Source organism: Morus notabilis, unplaced genomic scaffold (genome assembly GCF_000414095.1).
Source record: "Morus notabilis unplaced genomic scaffold, ASM41409v2 Scaffold570, whole genome shotgun sequence".
NCBI classification, from domain to species: Eukaryota; Viridiplantae; Streptophyta; class Magnoliopsida; order Rosales; family Moraceae; genus Morus; species Morus notabilis.
The window spans coordinates 191,585-209,671 of NW_010358717.1; the positions used below are offsets into that span (position 1 = coordinate 191,585).

Consider the following 18,087-nt stretch of genomic DNA (forward strand, 5'->3'; position numbering starts at 1 on the left):
TTACTTGTTATTTTTGTAAAATTTAACACTTGTTGGTAAGTGTAAGAATTATTAATGTTGGTTTATTACTTTGATCTTACTCATTTTTCTAGTTTGAGTTTTTGTTCTGATTAAATTTGTGAAAATTGTCATGTATAGTGATGATCTGCATCGGGATTATGAGGTTAGAAACCTTGTTAATATAGAACTCACTTTTGCAAAACCAACCATCCACCACGTTTGTGTGCAAATATCAACACTAACCCAACAATAGCTCTTTCATCTTTGACAGCTTCACTCGACTATTAGAGTTTGAGTGATACCAATTGTTAGTAACCCATTAGATAGAATTTTTCCTTCTATATTCAGCCCGTTCATTTCACCGATTTGAGTATAGAATTCGAGTTTTACTACAGTAAAAAACTCTCAGAAATAGTCACATCTAACTTTTTTACTACAGTAAAAAGCTCTCATATAAAATCACATCTCAGTTCGAATTAAAAACTTAGAATCAACAAACTAAACATGCCCTCAACTTGTAAGGAGAACCAAGGACTTATAATCTTATTATCCTATATTTAATGCATGTATAACTTCGTTATGTAAATGATACGCAGACATATATACATATATTTCTAAATATTTATAAGTATTAAAATTGAATTCTAAATATTAAAATATATAAATCTATAATATTAGAAAATAAACTATAAACTAAATAATAGAAATAATATTTAGAAATCAAAATAAAATTCAAATAAATAAGTTATTTTTAAATCTGCATCTTCAAGTAACCTGCTAGTGATTAAAGCCTGTTTGGCTTATTGCGCGTGGTGGTACAGGGCGAGAGTTGACTTCTCAATCCCCGTTGAGAGTTTCCTTGATCCTCCGGCCGTGTGTTTTAGGCCGGATCGGAAAGACCAATTATCAAAGTTTCATAAATATGGTCTGATGTCCCGGTGCTATGACCTCGTCCGAAAAAAAAATTATAAAATTAAATTAAAACTTATTACGAGATAAAAAATTGAGATGGAAGTGATTATTTAGCTCTATAAACTGCATAACATTTTGACAAAATAGAATTCACCTTAATGTGTATAATGTATCATTACTAATTGACAGAATAAAATTCCCACCCCATTTTGATAGAAAGGAGAATTGGATTCCATAATAAGTGATCTTTGCTAACTGAACCAATGACAATTTTGATCATGTTGTTTTGTTTTTATGTAATGATGTTGTTTTGTTTATATAAAAGGTGACAATGTTCTTTTGTATGTATAGATGATGATGATGATGATTCTTGGGGGACTGGCTATAATGATCTACATGATGTTTCTTGCTGGCTTATTTGTCTCTATGATGTTGAATTCTGTATAAATTTTTCTCGTGTTGCTCCTTTTTTGTGAATTCCATTAAGGTCAACGGGGGAAACCATAAATTTTTGAGTGATTCTTGTTCTTGGGGTTAAATTTCTTAGCTGGCTCGCCCAAAACTACATGACAAACAGAGTTATATATATATATATATATGTATGTATATTTTTCATTATAGAAACTAATATAGAAGGCTGTATGCATGGGCATTATTGATGATGACGATGCAAAAGCCTTAAATGCACGTTGGGGTTGGGAAATTGTGTTTCCTAGAAACTAGGGACCTGTTTTCTTTTTATTTTTTCCTACTTTTTTTTTTTTTTAAGCTTTAGAGAAGGAAAAGAAAAGGAAAGAGAAAAAAAAAAGGTACTATAACAATATTTATATTCTTCTGGTCATAATTTGTAACAGAATAATTAATACATGCATTCTATGCAATCATAATCATACAATCATAGCATGATAAAAAAAAAAAATCATACAATCATGTGATCATTATTTAGAGTAAGACTGTAAAACAACTGATAGTTTTAAGCGGGGAAAGTTACGAGCTAATTTGTGGCTTCTTGTTTCTCAATATTGGATTATACGTTTTTTGTCTTCACATTCCTGACTTATGTGACAATGTGTACTTTTAAACTCCGTTCATTTCGCCGATTCGATTCGAGTTTAGAATTCAAGTTTTGTTACAGTAAAAAGCTCTCAGAAACAGTCACATTTATTTATTTTTAAGCTCTCACATAAAATCACATCTCAACTCGAATTACAAACTCAAATCAACGAAGTGAACGGGAAGTACACATTGTCACATAAGTCAGGGATGTGAAGACAAAAAACGTATAATCCAATATTGAGAAACAAGAAGCCATAAATATCACCAAAAACTTGCACGGTATAATTAAAAATAAGAAAGTTCTCAACATTGTTTAGTACAAAACAGAAGGAAATCGACAATTGAGCTTTGAGACGAAATATATATAATGTGATGAACATCGATTAAATAAGTGTTATAAGCAAAGCATTTTTGGTTTTGGAGGTTTTAGAAAAATTGTTTATTTATGTTGACCCAGTTCCACAAGACGAGAGTTAGGAGACTTCATTTGTGGGGTGATAACATTTGAGTTGGCAATTCTGATTCATAGAATCTGCTAGTAGTTGTTAAACTTTTGTCCTTTTGAAGGGCTCTATAATTTGTTTGTTGATCAATCATTTCTCATGGTGTAATATATAATGGAATTTTTTGTTTGTTTGTTAATATAATAGATGGAATTATTTGCAGGGATTGTGGAGAAAAGCGAGATAATAAAGGCATTTTGGTCCCGTTCTTTTCGTTGATTTGAGTTTAAAATTTGAGTTTTTTTATAGTAAAAAGTTCTCAGAAACAGTCACATCTAACTTTTTTGCTACAATAAAAAGCTTTCACACAACATCACATCTCAATTCGAATTAAAAACTCGAATTAATGAACCAAACGGGTATGAGCTTTCTCTCTCTCTCTCTCTCTACTTTTTTTTTTCCTTTATCTTTTTCCCTTCTTTCAACACACTGCTACTTTTTATCCAAAACCTATGTCTATTCTTTTCAGCAAGAAAGAATCTATTCTTTCCTTAACAAACTTACCATGAAAATGAGAATTATAGAACGGGGTGTGAAAAAAATGCCTATGGAAAGGACTCAATTTTGAACCAACATATCCTTATTAAATTATGTCACTTTTTTATTTTTCTTTTTTCTTTTGATAATGATGTGATTTGATCAAATTAACGTTCAACTTAGTAGGTATAACCTACAAAACTCCAAAAAAATAACAAAAAATGTGTAAAACATCTATGTATAGTAAATGTTTCATAATATAAACTTGTTTGACTTTTCATGAAAAGTTGGACCTCTCAAAGGATTGAAAGAATTTATAGTCAAAATTATAAAATATGTCCCCTCATGATGAAATATGCTATCATGAGAAGACTTTAAAATTTGTCACCTAACCTAATAAGATTATATAAACTTTGATCTAATACTTTTATCCTTTAGAAATTTTAAGCATCGTTTTTGTCTCATTAACTTTTTCAAAAATGTGTTTCCAAATATGACCTCAGAAATCATGTTTCCTCTACTGTAAAATCAATGTCAAAACAGACTATAATGTCGACTAGTAATAAAAGGTGAACTATCAATTATTTGTTTTAGCCACAAAAAATAAAAAAGTGTAATTTTTGTGTTTCTACTTTATAACTATATTGTTTTCATAAATTTCATTTGTCAAGGCTCTCTAAACGTTTAAAATTATAGCTATATTTATTTTCAGCAAAAAATGACTATTTATTTACATTATTATAAGTTGAACCATAGAAACACCCCAGAATCCAAAAGGACGTGCACTTTCTTCTTGGTTGGTTACTTGTTGCACAATGATCCAATCAAGTTACAAATTAAAAAAAAAAAAAAAGAGAATATCCAACATTCTCCGATTTAAACTCATATTTCATTAACATCTAAATCCGTATAAAACTCGCTTGCTCTAACACCATAAATTGAAAATATTCTTTATTTACTTATAAATATTTTTAATACGGTGTGAGACCTACGACTCTTATTTTATTAACAAAAAATGAAACTGTCATGATTAGAATTCTGACAGACACACTCACGCATCAATCACCTAAGCCAAATATTCTTTATTAAGAGCTTAAACTCAAAAAAAAAGAAAAGTTTATGAAGCTTTGGATGACAATACTAGTTAACATGAGCCACGATTGTAAACTGTTTTCTTTGACCGTTAAACATGGTAATAGAAGACTATGTCGTTTCGTTTACAATACATGAAAAATATTGTTAGGACTGTGGGGACATATATAGCAACAACCAAGTCATTCTTGTCGTTCATATTAATTAAATGTGCTCACTGCCTTGTGTCTGGGTACAAATCCATTATCCACCACCATCCTTGTTTTAATAGCTAGTTTTTGACTCTTGTTTTGTACTCATTGTCTAATAATTTCATACTTTTTTCTTGATTCCTGATATCATAAAAAAATAGGTCTTGCAACTTAGAGTATGTTTGGTAGGAAAGAAAAGTAGAAGGAAAAAAGAAGGTGGAGGGATTTTAGGAGGGAAAATAAAAATGTAAGTTGTTTGGTAAGAGAGAAAATGGAGTGGAAAATAATATATGTGGGCCTCACCATTTTTTTTTCTTTCCACAAGTGGGCAGAAAATGGGATGGAAAATAGTGGTAGCTCATTAAAGTGAGCAAAGTTACTAAACTACCATTTTCTCTATCAACATCCAAGCAAAAAATTTAAGGGTATAAAAGTAATTTACGAGTAAGATTTTTTCTTTCCTCTCAATTTAACTTCTAATACCAAACAAGTGAAGGTAAACTCATTTTCTTTCTATCTTCTCATACCAAACAACATAAAAGAAAATCAATTTCCTTTCTATCATTGCTATTTTCCATCACTTTCATATTTTCTTTCTATCCTATTTTCTTTCCTTCCTACCAAACATAGCATTAGTATGGGCTTCTCTCTGAGCCGCACTATAACCTCATTGTCATACTATTTATATAGAATATGACATATAGTAAGTATAAACAACATTAAACCAAAAAACAAACAAAACTAGTGGAAAACCCAGAAGAGACAAAACTAGGTTAGTTAAATCACTTAGGGGACGTTTGGAAGAAGGATTCGTATCATGATTCGAATTATAGTTCGTGACTCGTTACAGTATTTTCTCTCATAAAAAACACACATAAAATGAGAATAATTTTAAATTATGATTTTAAATTCATAAACCAAAGTCTCTTAAATCCTTTCCACTTGGACAGTAAAATGCAAGAGTTAAATTTTGGCGCCAAAGAAAAAACCCAAAATCTCAAAATTTCCATTTTTACCCTTGTAATTTGTGCAGCAACAGCTTCTCTTTTACACTGCCGCTTTGGGTTGTGAGTAGTCATAGAAAGCAGTAATAAAAAGGCAAAGGGAATAAAACCAGTACAATTTACAAAACATGCTTGACATAAAAAAGCAAAAGCTTCTTCTTAGTCAGCGAGAGCCAAGGAGAAGGTTTCATAATTGATTGAGAGGACAGACAGAATAGAAGAGTGATGTGGAAATGATTGAAGAAGAAAGCAACGTGGCATGGCAGGCCCAGCTGCTAAAACGACAAACGCGGTGGTGACTGACTAGTGACTAGTGAAGTGAGTTCAGATCACCGTCAAGGTTTATCAATCAATTTAAAAAGTTGAAAGATCATAATTTAATTATAATTTATAATTTATTATAATATTTTTTTTTATAAAAAATACACGTAAATAAAAAAATATTTTAATTTTATAATTTTAATCCATTAACTAAACGTCTTTTAAATTATTAAGAGATGTGTTAATAATAATTTTATATTTTAATACTTTTTTTATGTATGGGTTAAACAATAGATAATTGTGTAAATAAATTAATTAAAAAATATAATATGTGAATATTTAAATTTGAGATATATTAAAGACGCAATACATAATAACAATTTAAATAAAAATAAAGAGTACAATTACAGAAATTTAAATTTAAAACCTCTCATTTTAATATTATATTAATTTATCAATTCATCTTTAAAATCTCTTACTCTATTATTATATTAATTTATTAATTCATCTTAAAAACTTAAAGTGTTAAGAGATAGTTAACAATAGCTTTATATTTTAACTTCACCAACACTGACAATAGGGCTAGATATGTCTAAAACCTTGGTGGAACCCACCCATGTTCCTAATGTTAAATTCTCTCTTTTTTTTTTGTTTTTTTTGGTTTGTTGGGTGAGGATCAAGTGTGTACTGGACCAAGGGTAGTTACCTGGAGTGGTCCATCTTATCTTGTTTCTTTCACTTCGCTTGTGATAGAATTGGGATCATAAGAATGATTAATGAATGGTGCAAAACCCTGTTGTGCTCTTTTTTTTTTTTTTTTTTTTTTTTTTTTTTTTTTTTTTTTTGAAACTCTATAAAAATTTTATGAAATAATATGTGTTTCTAAATATTAGATCTACTCAAAATTACATTAATAAATAAATGTAACTTCTTTAAAAAAAGTTAATATTAATCTCTAAAAATAATGTCAAACGGGCCTTTAATATTTTTGTACTCTATTACGGAATTCTTATACCACTATCAAATACAATATTTTTTGTTTAAATTTTTAAGGAAAAGCAAAATTACTTTGTAATTATTTTGGTGCTTTTAATTTTTACTATTTGTAAAATATTTTAAATTTTTTCTTATATATCAAGATAAATAGTAAGATTATGTTATATATCTAATCTAAATAAGAATAAAAAAAAAGGTGAATTCACTATGCAAAAGTGACTTTCGTGAGCTGAAATGAAATAAACAATTGATTTACTATAGGAATGTAGGTAGACAATGTGAAAGTCTCCTGTTAGACCACAAGCAAGATTTGCAAAGTGATAAGAGATCACTGATCAGCTCAAATTGTCACGTGAATTACCAATTCAAGAGTGTTTAAAGGAACAAGATTAGCAAACATAATGACTAATACCTTTTAAAAAAAAAATGACTAATAGTACTACTGATAAATTGCAACAGAAATAGTTTTCAACGACAGCTGGATTAAGAATATTTAACATAATAAAAGTTCACTTGGTTTCTAATACATTGTTGAAACAAAAACTTTTTTTTTTTTCCAAAAAAACAAAAAAACATCACTACGACTATGGCCGTCTATGAGTGATCCTCAAGCAATATACATATAGGTGCCATGAAGAATAAGCTTGGCTTTCGAATCATAAAGCCATTTGTGAATTGATAAAATAAATAAATTAAAGAAAAAGATAGCACTGAAACTTTCCTGGGAAATTTAAGCAGATTGGTTACAATAATGGCCAAAAAGCTTATGTATTGTATGCGGCACAAATAATCAAGATATTAAACTTCAACGACAGGTTATTTGTCATTTGATCCAATCGTCCAAATTCTGCAGCATTTTTTTTTTAAGAACTGTTTTCCTCATCGATTCCATTTCTTTTTATCTATCTTGAATACTTGAATATACCGGCCGCAACACTATAGAGAAGGTGACTGATATTGACTATTAACTGTTTAGTCACAAAAACTCAGTAGAAAGTGCCTTTGTCTTGCCTTATCGTGTTGTGCCGTGCTGTGCCTCAAATCCTTTCCAAGACGCCAATCTCAATCCTTTTAAAGTTGGAATGGAGGAAGGAATCCATACAAAACACAATAAGAGAAAAGTCCTCCTCCCTCTACGTTTTTCAAACTCGAGTTCATTTACCTTTCCTTCTTTCGCATCTTTTTTCCCTCAAACCAAACATCATTAGGCTTCAATGAGGGTTTGAAACAATATAGATGACTCTATAAGGGCCTGCATGAAGACAGGAAATTTGTTTCAATGTAAGAGATAAGAGATAGACGGTAGATATAAACAAGTGCAAAAGCGAGTAGCAAAGTTGATAAACCTTGACGCAGTGGAATAGAAGAAAAAATGATATTAGGCCTCTCCGTTGTGTTGGTTCGAATCACAACTCAAGTTTTCGTTACGGTGTTTTCTCTCACAAAAATTCAAATTCAACTTTTCGTGTCACTTTCCAACATAAATTCACTTTTCAACTTGAGTTAAAAACTTGAATCAACGAAACGAATGAGGCCTTAGACTCTTTCATGAGTTAGAGCAGGAAGTATACTAAAATAGCTTTGAAACTTTATAATAATAACGGGAGGAAAAGAAGGGAACTGAATTACAAGAATAAGCCTTATTTATATGCTGATAAATCCTGGCCTCTTTAAGAATCCTAGTAAGATTCAAACTAAATCATAATAACATTCAAACTTGTCCCACATCAAACCTGATATTGCTTCTTTTTTTTTCCCCCTTCCTAGAAAAGGATAAATGGAATTTGGAAATCTTGGCTAGATCCAAATTTCAACCTCAAAAAAGAGACATAAGAAAGTTGCGCGTCTGAAACTTGTATAAAGGAAGCGAGTTGAAAAACTCTCAAAGACTTTTCCCCAAAAGGGATGTCTCTTAGTTAAAATTTTTGTCACATCCAAATATCACAAGTTAAATAATCTCGTCATTTACCTCCGCTGGGGAATCTGGCTCATAGTTTAGACAGAGATTGCTTGCAGCTGAAGCTAAATACCAAATATCCCTTTCACTTCAATAAAGCAGCATTTTCTCAACTTGTAATCTCAATCCAGCTTTTTCCCACTTCCTTAGAACCCACTAGTTTGGAAGCTTTTCTCACTTTGCTCAAACTATCCCACATACCAAGTTCTGCATAGACATTTGAAAGTGTCACATATGTGGAAGGATCTTCTGGTAAGCTTTTAAGAAGATTTTTATCAATGGTCTTTAGGAGTTTGACATTTTTGTGCGTTCCACATGCCCCGAGCAAGGATCTCCATATTGTTTGGTTGGGGCTACATGGCATGTTGGCAATCAATTTTTTTGCCTCTTCAAAACACCCAGCTTGACTAAGAAGGTCAACCATGCAATTGTAATGCTCTACACAAGGTTCTAGTCCATCTTCAAGTTTCATCAAACTTAAAAACATCCACGCTTCTTCAACCAAACCCGCATGTCTACAGGCAGAAAGGACACCAAGATAGGTGATTTCATTTGGCTTCACTCCCGATTCTCTCATCTCATGGAAAAACTGAATAGCTTCTTTTGCTCTTCCATTTTGCCCGCACCCAACGATTATCCCAGTCCAACATACAGTGTCACGTTCTGTCGTGCATTCAAAGAGAGCTAAACCATCCTCAATCTCACCACATTTTGTGTACACATCGCTTAGAGATGTTAACACAACTCCCTCCGATTCATATCCACTCTTGGTACAGAAAGCATGAATCTGTTTTCCACTTCTAAGAGAAGCTAAACAGGAGCAAACTTTCAAAACACTTGAAATAACAAACTGATCTACCTCGAGATTCAAACTAATCATCTCTCTAAATAACGAAAAAGCTAACCGGCTTAGTTCCATTCTCGAACACCCTGTTATCAAACCAGACCAGGCAACGATGTCTTTCTTTGGAAGCCTATGAAACAATCTCAATGCTTCGTTGATTCTTCCGATTCTCGCGTAAAGGTCTACGACAATGCTTCCCACAACATAATCAAACTCGTACCCACTAGTGACAACCAAACCATGAACTTGAAGCCCGAGTCTTGAATTGAGTAAGTTGATGCAGGCCTTTAAAGCACCACTGAAAGTGTAGGAATCCAAATATGCACCTGACCTATGAATTTGTGTTACTAAATATAAAGCTGCTCTATTATGCTCGTTAATAACATATCCAGAGAGCATGGAATTCCAAAGTGGCAAATTATCACAAATGGAAGGATAACAATTAGAGTACTGATGAAACAACTTTGACGCTGCAATAATTTCACTGCAATCAGAATACATATCAATCAGAGCAGACAAGGTAAAACGGCAAGACTCAAAGCCTGACTTCATCACGTAACAATGGATCTGTTTCCCATTACCTAACAGTCCATGACAGCCGCAGGTTTTAAGTGCACATGGAAATGTAAAACCGTCGAGTTTAAGGCCTTCTCTGTGCATTATACACACGAATTCAGAAGCATGCGGGCTTCCTTTATCTGCAAAACCGGCAACGATGCTGTTCCAAGAAACGACATTGGGTTCCGGCATTTGATAAAGCAAATCCACTGCTTCCTTCATGTAACCCGCCTTGCTGTAACCCGAGATAATCGTATTCCATGTAGTCGAATTCTTAAACAAAACCTGATCGAAAACTTTCTTGGCATCACTCAAAGTCCCACATTTAACATACATATCCAAAAGGGTGTTCATCAAAACAGTGTCAAACTCCAACCCGGCACTAGATATCCCTTCATGTATAGATTTCCCGAATTTGAGGTCACCGAGAAGACCACAGGCTTTGAGCACCGCAGAATACATGAAACCATTCGGCATCTCTGATTTCGACTCCAACATGTGGCTGTACAATCTGACGGCCTCATCGGGCCTTCCTCCATCGGCATAAGCAGAGACCACGGTGGTCCACGTAACAATGTTTCTGTCAAGCATTTCATCAAACATCTTCCGTGCATCTTTTAAATCCCAGAATCCCGCATACATTGAGATCAAATTGTTAGCAAAGAATACGTCGCTTGAGACGCCGAGTTTGATCAAATGGCAATGAAATGCTTTGCCGGGGTTGAAGGCCCGAATACGGCCACAATGACGCAAACCTTTGGCAATATGATTCAAGTCCATTACTGAAATGAAGGGTCAATAAATCGGCATGCTCTAAGTCTTACCCAATTTCAGATAAATGAGCATTGTATGGAGCTCAAGCTGAAGTAACGTTCAATATCTGGGACCATCAGATTGTGACATGGCTTGAAGAGTGAGGACTAAAGTGATTGAGTGGAGTTTATAGTTTACACCTTCTTGTACAGAGTAATTGGCGCCTTATGAGAAATTTGCTAAGATGTCCGCCCAATAAAATCACATTCTTTAGTTTTTACGTTGAAGGACTATTTGGTCGCGCGGACTAAAAATTAGTCGTATGTGGCCATTCTGAAGTCATATTGTAAATTCTTTGCTAAAAAAAAAAAGCCATATTGTAAATTAATTTTTTTATTAAATTAAAGTGACTATTTTTGTCACATTTTTGTTTGTTTGTTTGTGTTTTATAAGTTTAGAGACTAAAGATCCGTTTATTTCATCGATTCGAGTTTAGAATTTGAGTTTTGATACAGTAAAAAGCTCTCCGAAACAGTCACATCTAATTTTTTTGCTACAGTAAAAAACTCTTACATAAAATCACATTTAAACTCGAATTAAAAACTCAAATCAGCGAACTAAACGAGCCTTAAATTTGATGCAACTTGCTTTCCATCCATTTATTTACAAGAGGGATTTACTTTATCATTTTTTTAGTTTAGAAATTAAATTTAATACGATTTTCAATATTTATAAAGAGAAGAAGGTTCAAGGACCTTACATAAGTAATTTAACGTTTTCTTGAAAAAAAAAATAATAACAGATTGACTGAGACACTTTTTCAATTTAAACACAACTTATTCCTCATTTATTTGCATAATTGACATGGACTAGTTGCAAAGAGAAGAAATCACGGATCAGTCACAAGTTTATTCCTTATTTATTTGCGGATTATCCCGTCCTACTTCAGTTCCTATTCCTAAACAGCTCTTCTCAAGTTCGTGGATGAGACATGTAGATGCAAAATGGTGTCAAATTTTCACATTTTGGCCTCCTCAAGACGATGTTCCTTGCTCTTTGTTAACCAAAATTGCTTTTCTTAAGCTTACAAAAACGACAAATAAAACTGTAAGGATAAAGAAGTGTTACACCCTTGCTACAAAGACACAAATCCGTAGTGTTTCTACACCAAGCCCCATTAGACCAGAACCAGAAATCCATCTCCAAATGGACAAGAAAATTCTGAATATCCACAAGGAAAAAAAATACCAACTCCAAGTTCATCTCTGCTTACTGACAAGCTTTAGCCGGTGCAAGAAAGAGATCCAACATCATTCACAAGAAAAACTAATGCGCAAAAAAAAAAAAAACGAGTTTCTCTAGTGATCAATCTGCACAATTTCCTGTACAATTACGAACACATCTACCTTTGCCGGCATCGTCTTGACGAGCAATGGAACAAGAGTATAAACCACACGAGAGAAGAACCGACTTCCCATGGGCGAAGTATAAGATTGGTTTGAAAGCACAACTGAGAAATTATGAAGCATGACGCGAACATCAAGAATGCGTAAGCAGGTCTACTTGTGTGTTATGCCTCTGCTGTAGACACCTGCATTCCGGCAAAGGGTAAGTGTATACAGAAGATTTTCTGTTTATCTTTTTCACTCTTGGTATTATCATTCCTTTGCGGTCGCTTTCAGCTAGCATTGCTTCCATTTCATCCTTGAAACCTTGCCAACTGCAAAGCAAAATTCAGGAACAAAAGGAAAATTGGGAATATATATATATATATATATATTTTAGTAGATCAAAAATCTTAATTCGAAGCTTAAGACTTAAAGAGTAGAAACAGAAGAGCTGTACTGTAATTTATTCAGACATAAATCACATTGCACAAATCTATGATTCAGCTTTGCAACCGATAGAAAATTCTTTGTTGCTTCCACAACCAAGGATTAAGTAGACTTACTTTTCCTTCTCCATTGTAGGGATTGCTCTATTCTAGAGCATATTATCTTTTACCCTATTGATTGTCATCAGTATACTTAGCTAGACCAGTTATTCGTATTGTGTTATGTTCTACCGGAGGAATGCTAAGGTTTCATCAAAAGGAAAAAAAAAATTTCCACCTCAAATATATATATATATATTGTAAATGTAAGGGGGAGAAGAATACCTTATATTCCTATCCTCTAATAGAACAACAAGCTTGCGCTTATCAGGTATGATTGTCCTGGCATGTCCGGCATAGAGAAATCGCCGCTGACCCATTAGAAAATGTGGGAAGTTCCCACCTTGAGTTGTTACGAAAACCTCACTAAGCAAGCATACTGTATAGTCTAAAGCCGCCAATCTCGAAGAATATCCCTACCAAAGGAGAAAATCAGTATTAAAGCATGTCAAAGTCTCAAATATTAGGCCACAGTTACAGCAGGACTAAGATAATACTAACAACTCAAAATGTTGTGCCAACTGATTATACTCCATTGGTTTCATATTCATTTATTCAGCTTAACTTTTGCAATATAAAAATAATTTTGTTGCCATTTATCAAAATTGATCTTATTAAAACAGGAATGAAATTTGTAAAACCCCATTCGACTCATTTAACAAATAAGCATTTTAAGAATATTAGCATGGTCACAACCGATCAGAACGAGAAAATTAGTTTTACCTGAAAAGGAGCAAGCTCATCTGCGGATGCAAGATCCTCCTTCGTATGCACGTAGGGAAACATCTTTAGCAGAGGAGCTAGACGTTTCTCTTGCTGGTATATTTTTCCCGAGGCCAAGTAGATGGAAGTGTTGTTATCGAATCCCATACCCCGGAGCATCATTCCGACCTACACTGACAATTCCATTGTGAAGAAATAGAGCTATTATTATTCACAACATCAAAGACGTAGAAAGAAAACCATAAAATCTATAACGAGCAACCATTAAGGGCATCTATTCTCTCAATGTTGTATTACACACGGGTCAAGAGAATGACACCTTTAGTGTCAGAAAAGCTGCAGAAGTGATTGGTACTTTTAATACCTCCAATGGGGTTAGTGGACATTTCCCTTCAACTCGGTTTTGACCAGGTGAAATAACACGATCTTTTCGCTTGAATTTCTTCTTCCACCCTTTTTCTCTAATTGAATCCATCTCCGACTTTTCAGCCTCTCCCCCATCATACAAACAACACGAGAAGGCCACCATATCCTAGTTGATAAGGAAGAATCCGTAACCAAAAGCTTGATAAAATGAAGCTTTATACTCCAGAAAGATCCATAATTTCTCAAGAAAATGTAGAAAATGAGGATTCTTACCTCCTCAAACCGAAGATGGACAGAGATGTATTTTCCACCGGTTGTTGGGCTCTTTTTGGCCATACGACTAACTAATGTCTTTCCAAGAGCCAAAATCGGAGCAGAAAACCTCAATGCTTCATAATTAGCTAGACATCTTAGAAATTGAATGTGTGGTGGGACATTCATAGCCAATCTATTAGCAAAGGGCGACATCCGAATAATCCTGCATCACATAGTAACCAAGAATGTAAAACTAGCAGTAAAGTTCCAATGGAATTTACTATATAATACATTGCCACCAGGTCATCGGTCAGCAATTTGCTGCTTCCACTTAGTTCATATGCACTTGTTGACCACTTGAATTTATATAAAGGAAAAGGTAATGTTTCACTACATACCCTTGACTTCTCAGGACGGGATAAACGACTCCGGTGTAATAATTGGCAGAAGCCCAAGCTTCGACGCGGAAGTTTGGTATCTTACTAATGTTATAATCGTATCTCTCCATCAAGTCCTGAGGTAGCTCTTTAACAACCTTAACATAGCCCTCAAGAGTGGAAATGAAATGATCTTCATCATAGATGTCAGCAAACTTACTGTAAATGAAAGAAAAGGAAAAGCAATTTCAAACAATAGTGAAAATTGCATACTATAAAGGAGCAAGGAGATGTAATTACAAGACAATTTTAGTTTTAAAAAAAAGAATGGAACTCCAAATTATATACAATGAATTAGTCTCAGAATCACTATCACCAGGCTGGCAGGCTAGCTAAGATATAGCTAGTTAGTGATAGAATACTAATAGTTTTCACAAGTGTTTTTTTTTTTTTTTTTTTTTTTAAAGTTATATCTCATCAAAATAAGAAATTTAAGATCTCATTCATGATCATATGATTGAAAATTTTCCATCTCCGTTATGTTTCAAGAGAATAGTCATGAATGAAGTGATATACAGTAGTTTCTTACCTTGAATCCCTCCAAACACTATTGAACTCAAATTGAGGAATTACTAGAATTGCATTCAAAAGTCCAGCAACAGCGACCGCATTGCAGATCTGCCAGTAAATCAGATAAATAAACTTGACGAAGAAGAAGAGATGGAACCAGTGACCACTGAATATCAGTTACGTAATGCCTAAAGTAGTATATCTATACTAACAGATTCACGTACCGCAGATCGCTGCTGGTTAAGTCCACCATTAGCCTCAACAACCAAGTAGCCACTAGGGCCTGAGGAATCTGGATTTCAACGGCAAAAAATTCAGCTTAAATGTACCGATTACACTGATTATTTTCCCAATCATATTCATTAACTAAAAAACTTGCTCAATAAACAATGATGACTACATAAAAAGTCAATTCCAATCCACTTATAAATCTTCACTCTTTTATGATGTTTCTAACATTCTCACGCATAAATAAATAAAGAAATTATATAGCCACAATTCCCTTGCCACCAAATTTCTAGCTCCCCACGAAGCACAACTGATAATCATGTTGAGTCTGTGAAGCCTAATTATTGCATCGACGCTTTGAGGTAAGGATGAGATGAGGATTGAAAGGGAGATGGTATGCTGATTACACAAATATTAGGGGATGCCGGTTTGGGGAATAAGGTTAGAGAGAAATACAAAAAGACTGAGAGGCACGAGGTGTGTGATTCTTTGTAATGTTCTTCATCATAGTGAAACTCTGTAGAACGTAACTCTCACGTTGACGAAAACTAGTATAAATCTTGTGTGTACTTGATTGCTTTTCTTTTCGTTATCATGATAATTCATAGGCAAATAAAGGATTGTGTGAAAATGAATACATACCAAAGAGTTGTCCAGCAGTTGAATTGGGACAGGGCTTCTGCTCTTTCAGTCTCCTTCTGTAACTCCACACTGAGGAAAGCTGCATTAAAAGAAGACAAAAAAAAAAATGATGGTATAATCTTTGCTTATCACAGTAACACAAAATCTATTCAAAATCAAATAATGGTCAACCTGTTCTGACTACTAATAGCATATGTTAAAAAATACATGGCTGACCTGATAAACAACTCTATGGAGTATGAAGCAATGTTTCCACTTAAGTATATATCTTTGACAAAGAACAAATTAAACAAATAGATTCAACAATTATTTGTCATGTTGTTTATATTAAGAAGTTGAATCCCAAGGATGATTTCAGTTGAATTCTCTTCATCAAATTGCAAATATCTTCTCTTTCTATGTTTCCTCAGACATAATCCACTCATTTCTAACATAATCATTTTTTTTTTCAAAAAATAAAAAGTACTTTGAATTCTGTATTATCACTAGAAATATTAGAGAAAGACACAATTGAATTGGGATCATTGAAAAGATCACCTCTTTTAAAACCCACTAAGGAGTTCATAATTTAAAAAAAAAAAAAATTTAAAACAATCATCGTTAGAATTTAGATTTCACTTTAAGAAGAAAACGAACTTCCTCCAATTAGAGCTCCAAAAAACCTAAATTATTCAGAAACGAAAACAAAAACTATTTTCTGTCGTTTTCAGAAAAACAAGCGGCGTTTGACAAATGTTTCCTCAGAACAGCAGTGTTAAAAACAAAAAAAAAAAAAAGGTCTTTTCATGATCTTTTCCTTTCCCCAAAATATTTCCCACCTCTCCAAACCAAAATTCCAAACCTCAAACATCTCTTTCATTTTGTCTTTTTTTTTTTTCCCTCTCATCATTTCAATTTCTACATTAAAAAAAAAGTATATTTATTTAAATAAATAAATAAAGAGGAAAAAAAACCATTAATCTAAACCTGAATTGCGGAAGAATTATCGGAGTGAATATCATCCCAGAGCTTCTGGAACATCTGGTGGCTTCGGTAGACCGACCCGGGAGGAGGTGGGGAGTGGCCCACCAGGGCGGAGAAGGGGCCCACGCACATGATCAGCCCGGACACGTACAGCATCGGGAGTACCAGCAAGTAGCGAAGTTTCCTGCGGAAAAAAGCGCCGCCGGAGAACGACTTCGACCTCAGGCGGCGCCGGCAGAATGAGAGGCTGCCGGAGCGGCGGCGCGGCGACGGAGGCGGGCTCGGTGACGTGTCGCTTGAGCTGCCGCCATTGCCGTTCTGGTGATGGGTTTTGCCCTTCATAATAACCGAACTGGGTTTTTAGTCTCTTCGCTGTTTCTGTTTGTTTGTGAAAAAAAAATGTGGCTTCTTTCTAGTTCGAGAGAGAGAGAGAGAAATGTGGGTTTGGTTTGGTTTAAAGCTAGCTCTTTCAAGTTTATATCTTGTACGTTGCACAGTTTTCATGGAGGAACTTTTTCTTTTTGGAAAAAGAAAATAAAAATTAAAAAAAAAAAAGAAAACAGTGAGAGACGGAGACAGTGACAGAGAGAGAAGAGAGTGTGTGGCTTGGAGTGGAGCCGACGATGATGCTGACAGTTGCGGTATGTCGTCAGTTTGGCTTTTTTTTTTGGTTTTTGGGTGTGGAGGTAAAAAACTCTGGAGATTTTTGTTTGTGTATGAAATTAGCCAAAAACCATAGAAAGTGCTTTTACACTTGAGCCATTTTATACACGTCCGTAGCAAGTAAGGAATTCCCATCCTGGGTTCCAACTTCCAGGGTACTGTACTCTTTTGTTTGTTTGTTTGTTTACTCTTCCTTTAGATGTCATTTTCATTCTTGATTTGGGTTTTATTATAATAAAAAAATTTTAAAAATAGTTATATTTAATTTTTTTATTATAATAAAATTTTTTTACATAATATCACATATCAACTCGAATTAGCGAATCGAACGGACTCCTGAGTGTCATTTTTCTGGGGACTTCTCTCTCTGGTTTTTTTTTTTAATTTTTTTTTATTTATCAGGCTTTTGGTTTGGAAAATCTCTAAAATGGTGATATAGAAGTGCTTATAGTATTAGTAGGTGTTTATTTAACGTAAATTATATTACAATTAAATAATATGTGCAAATATAAGATTTATCTTCGGTCTTTCATATGTACGAACATAAATAATACTAGAGACATTAATTTAAATCTCAATTATTATATACTAATTAATGTAACATATGAGTTGCCATTTTTATATTGATGCGTATTTAAAATGTTGACACGTTAATTAATAAAAGAGAAAGAAATTACATCTATCAATAAATAAATTACAACGTACATGACACATAAGTTGATACGTAAAAGTTGGGATTTAAATTGATATTCTTAGCATGTAA

At 33.6% G+C, this 18,087-nt stretch overlaps 2 protein-coding genes across 2 annotated transcripts; both read right to left on the bottom strand.

Annotated features, from left to right (window-relative positions):
- Positions 1-8,466: 8,466 nt before the first annotated feature.
- LOC112090619 (pentatricopeptide repeat-containing protein At4g08210) lies at positions 8,467-10,837 on the bottom strand. The gene has a single exon (XM_024162367.1). The coding sequence runs from the start codon at positions 10,629-10,631 to the stop codon at positions 8,559-8,561; it is 2,073 nt and encodes a 690-aa protein (XP_024018135.1). The 5' UTR covers positions 10,632-10,837; the 3' UTR covers positions 8,467-8,558.
- Positions 10,838-11,581: 744 nt separating this feature from the next.
- On the bottom strand, positions 11,582-17,033 carry LOC21403059 (O-fucosyltransferase 10). The gene is made up of 10 exons (XM_024162346.1): positions 16,665-17,033; positions 15,699-15,777; positions 15,053-15,120; positions 14,848-14,936; positions 14,280-14,477; positions 13,900-14,104; positions 13,625-13,792; positions 13,261-13,428; positions 12,763-12,953; positions 11,582-12,324 (listed from the first exon to the last, which is right to left on the bottom strand). The coding sequence occupies exons 1-10, from the start codon at positions 17,001-17,003 to the stop codon at positions 12,144-12,146; spliced, it is 1,686 nt and encodes a 561-aa protein (XP_024018114.1). The 5' UTR covers positions 17,004-17,033; the 3' UTR covers positions 11,582-12,143.
- Positions 17,034-18,087: the final 1,054 nt, after the last annotated feature.

Bases quoted from the DNA above. Each gene is read 5' to 3' on its own strand.
- LOC21403059 (XM_024162346.1), bottom strand. From the start codon at position 17,003: ATGAAGGGCAAAACCCATCACCAGAACGGCAATGGCGGCAGCTCAAGC. The intron at 14,478-14,847 runs GTAAGAAACTAC...TTTCATTTACAG, and splicing joins AGTGTTTGGAGGGATTCAAG to TAAGTTTGCTGACATCTATG. The intron at 13,429-13,624 runs GTATTAAAAGTA...TTGTCAGTGTAG, and splicing joins GTCCACTAACCCCATTGGAG to GTCGGAATGATGCTCCGGGG.
- LOC112090619 (XM_024162367.1), bottom strand. From the start codon at position 10,631: ATGGACTTGAATCATATTGCCAAAGGTTTGCGTCATTGTGGCCGTATT.